At 45.3% G+C, this 5644-nt stretch overlaps 1 protein-coding gene across 1 annotated transcript; it reads left to right on the top strand.

Moving 5' to 3' along the window:
• The first annotated feature begins 623 nt into the window (after window positions 1-623).
• RPLP1 (ribosomal protein lateral stalk subunit P1) lies at window positions 624-2802 on the top strand. Its single transcript, XM_044232415.1, has 4 exons — window positions 624-750; window positions 964-1070; window positions 2116-2233; window positions 2656-2802. Exons 1-4 carry the CDS (start codon window positions 624-626, stop codon window positions 2742-2744), a joined length of 441 nt encoding a protein of 146 aa, XP_044088350.1. The 3' UTR covers window positions 2745-2802.
• Window positions 2803-5644: the final 2842 nt, after the last annotated feature.

Raw genomic sequence — 5644 nt, 5'->3', positions numbered from 1 at the left:
AATGGTTGATGTAGGGCGCTTGGGTTAAGTAAGCCTCTGCCTTTTGCTCAGGTCATGATCCCAGTGTCCTGGGATCAAGCCCCCCATTGGGCTCTCTGCTTGGCGGGGAGCCTGCTTCCTCCTCTCTCTCTGCCTGCCTCTCTGCCTACTTGTGATCTCTGTCTGTCAAATAAATAAGTAGAGTTTTTTAAAAAAAGAAAAGAAAAAATGGTTGATGTACGTTTTGCGACACACACAAATATCGAATCATTATGCTATACACCAGAAACAAAAATGTCATGTCAATGATACCTCAAAAAAAAAAAAAAAAATAAAAAGCCCAACTCTCAATATGAATCCAATACCAATTTTTATTAAGCTTCAAAAGATACAAAATGGCAATGCAGCCCCTAGACAGCAGTTGCTTCACAAAGTCTTGAAAATCTTAAGGGCAGTTTCAGGACACTTCCACCCAAACACGGAGTGCCTGAGTCACAAAAACTGAAACGGATTTGGAAAGTTCCCCTCCATTCCCAAGAGATGTTTTATACGTATAGGAACAGTGCTTACCCCTTCCGCTGGGTGGGGATGAAACGAACCCTTGTAGAGTGTGACTCAGCGCCCGGGACACAGTGGGCGCTCCCATGGCACTGCTGCCGGCGCGCGGCAAGCTGCCCGTTTCCTCCCCCAGCGCTGCATCGCCGGAGACGCCGCGCTACGCACCAGAAGCCTCCAAGCTGACATTTAGCTCCTGCGCTCCAGGGGGGCACAGCTCCGGGGGGCTGGCGCCGTCATTACATGTCCGAATAGTGTCACACGGGCTATGGTCGATGGGGGTGAAATCCATTTACCTAGATATCTTTTTCCTAAAAGTATTTTTACTGTTCAGGAGCCCTGAGTTTTACCCGAACCCAAAGACCTTGCAATTTCAAGAACCACCAATTTTTTGAACTCGCAAACGAGCGAGTCGCGCTTTATGCGCAGGCGCCAACAGTGTTCCGGGCGGGCTGTTTCCGCCCCGCCTCCTCCGCCAGACCCGGGCACCGATTGGCCCGAATGTTGAGCCCTTCTGGCCCGGCTTGTTTGCAAAGGTAAGGTGAGGGCAGCCAAGTGATGTGGAGAAGCAAATCTGGGGACATTACTGATTAAGTCAGGTATTCGTGTAACACTAAAAAGACTGGAAAGTGCCTTATTCCACTGGATCTTTAAAGTGATATTTCCTCATAGTTCCTTATCTAGAGCCTAATTAAAGTTTATGTCTTTTACTTGATTTCAGTCAGGTTTCTCTTTGCTTCTGTTCTGAAACCATGACATTCATAAATGTATATATAGTATACACACATGCACATCAAATGACTCCTTAAAACGGCCACCCAGGGGATAATATCGCTCATGTTGTTCCAAGCACATTATTCTTGCATGATAGTCTGGTTTCATGGAAATTGGATGTAGTGACCTTTTGTTGGCCATTTACTATTTTGGGGGATATAAAAAGACTAACGAAGACAAGATTCCTACCCAAGGAACTTGGCACTTGCTATCTTTCCTATTTTATGTTACTTAATCTCTGGCAAGAGGCTATTAGCTTCATCTCTTCACGTTGTGTCCAGAGAGTTCTGAATGATTGAAAACACTGCCTTTAGTAAAGGTCCTCTTCTTTAATAAAGTCTCTGGACTTAGCAGTATGAAAAATGGAATTCACTGTTAAGAGGAGATCTGGAACTGTGGAAAGAATCCTGGTTTGAGTGTTTAAGGAGGCATGAGTTTTTTTGCCAACAACTTACACCAGCATTTTGGGGCCAGTTTTCTCACCTATAAAAGGAAGGAATTAATTAGTTATTCTGTCTTGCTACTGAAATATGGCAATGCAATTGTAAGATTTAAAGCTTGAGTAGTTTTTTGTGTGTGTGACTAATTTTTAGTACAGCTGTGTGGTCATAATCTAGTCTAAGTCTTGGGGAATCTAAGTAGCAGCCAAATGTCACTGGGAGACTCCAGAGAAGGAAGAACGATATAGTGTTGGGAATTGGTTGTTGTTCCTTCAGGGGAGGGGGGTACCTTTGGATGTGTGTGTGGGGGGAGTGCTGTAACAAAAGGCCAGAATGAGTGTGATCGGTGTATGCATGTGAGTTGCAGGCCCTGGCCAACGTTAACATTGGGAGCCTCATCTCCAATGTAGGAGCTGGTGGACCCGCCCCAGCAGCTGGTGCTGCGCCAGCAGGAGGTCCTGCTCCTTCTACCACTGCTGCCCCAGGTAGGCATTTTTTTTTTTTTTAATTGGAGGGAGGAGGGGCCTGGGTGGCTCAGTAGGTTAAAGCCTCTGCCTTCAGCTCAGGTCATGATCTCAGGGTCCTGGGATTGAGCCCCACATGGGGCTCTCTGCTGGGTAGGGAGACTCCTTCCTCCTCTCTCTCTCTGCCTGCCTCTCTGCCTACTTGTGATCTTTGTCTGTCAAATAAATAAATAAAATCTTTAAAAATTTGGAAGGAGGAGTGGAGATAAAGAGCAGTGATGCCTATAATACTTAATTTGCTAAGAGTAGATGATGTATAGAAACCCTATAGCCAGGGGCATGGTTGGAACCAAGGCTAGGACATTTTTGACCAGGTAAGTTGAGGGGCCTGGAGCTCTTTGGAGTTTAAAATACTTAGCAAGTGTTGACTTTCTGTTTTTTAGCTGAGGAGAAGAAAGTGGAAGCAAAGAAAGAAGAATCTGAGGAGTCTGATGATGACATGGGCCAGACTAAGCACCAGCCAGATGCTTAGTCTTTTTGACTAAACTGCTTGTGTAAGCTGCTCAATAAAAAGCTGAACTCTTGGTTGCTGTTGGTTTTGCCCATTGTTTGGGGATGTGCATTGTACAGACGATCTCCTTTCTGCAGCACTGGCTGCCAGCCTCTTCTGGTATGACCCCAGAGCTAGGTTTTTGCCCCCTGCCACCACCAACTCCTGGTGAGAAATATGGCACCAGCCAGATGCTGTGCCAAAAATACCTAATGTTGCGTGTGGAACTGCATGGAGAGGTGGGAGAGAGATCAGAGCAGATGCCTTGTTGGAGTCACCTGTGTGAGTTCATGACCACAGGGTTTGTCTCCTTGACAGGAGTAAGAGTCGGTGGTTCTGGTATAATCAAGGCCTCTTAAAAATCCCAAGTAAGGGGCACCTGGGTGCCTCAGTTGGTTAAGCATCTGCCTTCGGCTCAGGTCAGGAATCCAGGGTCTTGGGATCGAGTCCCACAACAGGCTCCAAGCTCAACAGGGAGCCTGCTTCTCCCTCTCCCACTCACCCTGCTTGTGCACCCTCTGTCTGTCAAATAAATCTTTAAAAAGAAAAAAAAAAATCCCAAGTAAAATCCTGGCTACAAATTTTTTGAGCTGTGCCGAGTCATCAGAGGTAGAGTACTGCTATATCCCTGGGCTTAGAATTCAGCAATAACTGAAGAAGTGATGAGAATTTGGGCTTGTTGGGGCGCCTAGGTGGCTCAGTCAGTTAAGCTTCTGCCTTGGGCTCAGGTGATGATCTCAGGGTCCTGGGGTTGAGCCCTGCATCGGGTTCCCTGCTCAGTGGGGAATTTGCTTCTCCCTCCTACTCTGATTTCTCGCTCTCTTTCTCAAAAAAAGAAAATTCAAGGTTGAGTCCCCATTTACGCAAAGAGGTTAAAACCAAAATTCAAATCTGTGTTTGACACTAACAAAGTAACCTTTGGGGAAGGGGATGGCTGAGCACTGGTATGAAGACTGGTTCCCTTCAAAATGCCAGGGGACCCGAAGATTTGGATTTATAGAACGTGGTTACTTTGTCTTCAGAGCACCTATTAGGTGCCAGGCACCTGAACATCTTGCCCTTTCCTCTGTCTCTATTAGAGATCAAGAGTTGGTGAAAAGCAGGATGTCATGGCCCCAACTGTCCACTGTCCAAAACCATTAGTGTTTAGAACCAGATGGGTAAGTGGCTGGTGTACCTCACAGAATTGAACACAACCCTGCAATTCTGCTTCTGTGCATTATTACCCAAGAGAAACTACGTAAGGACATCAGGATGCATCTTTGGGAATGTTTAAAGCAGTACTTAGAAGACAGCAAAAACCTCAAGTCCATCAGCTAGAAAATAAAATGATCCTCAATGATCAGCAGTGAAAATGAGCTGTGGACATAGAGGAATTCTTAAGGTTAGATTAAGAACAAGTCCTGGTAAACCGCATACAGCACACCGCCCTTTTCCTAAAGCTCAAAAATAAGATGGATTAAGTAAGGTAAGGGATGGTTATTTTAAGATCTTAAAGAAGTGCAGTACTTAAAAAGAAAAAAAAAAGAAGTGCAGTACTTAGAGGTTACTGTCATTAAAATTTTGTGCACGTGAGAAATGGGTCATAAAGTGATTGTGGGGTGCCTGGCTGGTTTGGTAGAGCATGGAATTCTTTGGTCTTGGGGTCATGAGTTCAAGCCCCATGGGTGAAGAGCTTACCCAAAGACTGATCTACACACACATTTAAGTGTTTTTCCTCATCTTCATCAGCTAACAGCCAGTGCTGTGCTGATCTCCAGCATGTCCCGTCATTCTGCATAACAAGCCCATGGTAAGACCCATGTTACAGGTGGGTCAATGGGAGCTCAGAGGTTAACATGAGGTAAAGACTAGTAAATGCGTAGAAGGATTCAGACGATACTCTGCAAAGCCTGCTTGTAGCATCTTTCCCCATGTCCCTGCTCCTTTTCCCCTCCTGCCTCAGTTTATTCATCTATAATGATAGGGCCTGCCTCACTGGGTTCTGGAGACTTCTGAAATTCCGTTCTGGGAGCACTTAAGTGTGAGGAGGGAATATGGACACTTCCCTTAGCCAAGGAAATACCTTGAATGGATTAAAGATAGCATTGAACAGGATCATAAAGGAAAACAGAATCTAGAACAGCTGTAAATTAAGTGATAGATTGGGACACAAATACCAAGTTCAGTTACCCAAACTATATACAATGACAAATGTGCGCTATAGCAAGACTCCAATGCAAACATGGCCTCATCGGTGGGCCCAGCTTTTGAAAAGAAATCTTTCAGTGTAGTAAAACCCTAAGTAGAGCTAAAAACCTTTCCAAAGAATGATCTGATAAAGTAGGAGACCCACCGACACATGCAGAAATGCCAACCTTCTATTCATTTGATCCTGAGTTAAAAAGTCTGCCCAGTTCCACTGCCTTTTTAGTTCTCCTGACCCTTAATTTCTTTTGCAAAATGGGAATAATACCTAGTTTATATTGGGGAATGGACTGGCCCATCAATGCTCACTGGTATGCAGATGCTATTTCCCTTCTGTGTAAGGTACAAAGAACACAGCTGGCATCCCTGGTTCTCAGAATCCCTCGGTCCAGCCAGCCTAAGCCTTGTGCTCTTCAGACACTCCCCGGCCACCGCAGCCAGCAGCCTTGGTTTCTCATGACTGGTTTCATGCTACTGATTATTCACCAAACATACTCTATACTTTGTTTAAAAAGTTCCATTGTTTCCAAGATTCTGTTCAACTCTCTCCTGTGGCCACTGAAAGCATACCCAGGTCCAAGGCTGGCTCACTCGCCCCTTTTATAATCTTGCATCAGCAAGGAGCCAGGATTAGGTGTAGGGGAGAATTTTAGGAACAGACTTGCTCACTGACAAGCCATCTAAGAACAACAATT

Source organism: Neovison vison, chromosome 13 (assembly GCF_020171115.1).
Source record: "Neovison vison isolate M4711 chromosome 13, ASM_NN_V1, whole genome shotgun sequence".
Taxonomy (NCBI): Eukaryota; Metazoa; Chordata; class Mammalia; order Carnivora; family Mustelidae; genus Neogale; species Neogale vison.
The sequence above is the reverse complement of the archived record's forward strand: the minus strand, read 5'-3'. Positions and strand labels throughout refer to the sequence as shown.

What these genes read in the sequence shown, in the direction of transcription:
- RPLP1 (XM_044232415.1), top strand. Translation starts at nt 624, where the DNA reads ATGGCACTGCTGCCGGCGCGCGGCAAGCTGCCCGTTTCCTCCCCCAGC. An exon ending in CTGCGCTCCAGGGGGGCACA is followed by an intron (nt 751 to 963) that starts GCTCCGGGGGGC and finishes CTTTATGCGCAG; the next exon opens with GCGCCAACAGTGTTCCGGGC. An exon ending in GGCCCGGCTTGTTTGCAAAG is followed by an intron (nt 1,071 to 2,115) that starts GTAAGGTGAGGG and finishes TGTGAGTTGCAG; the next exon opens with GCCCTGGCCAACGTTAACAT.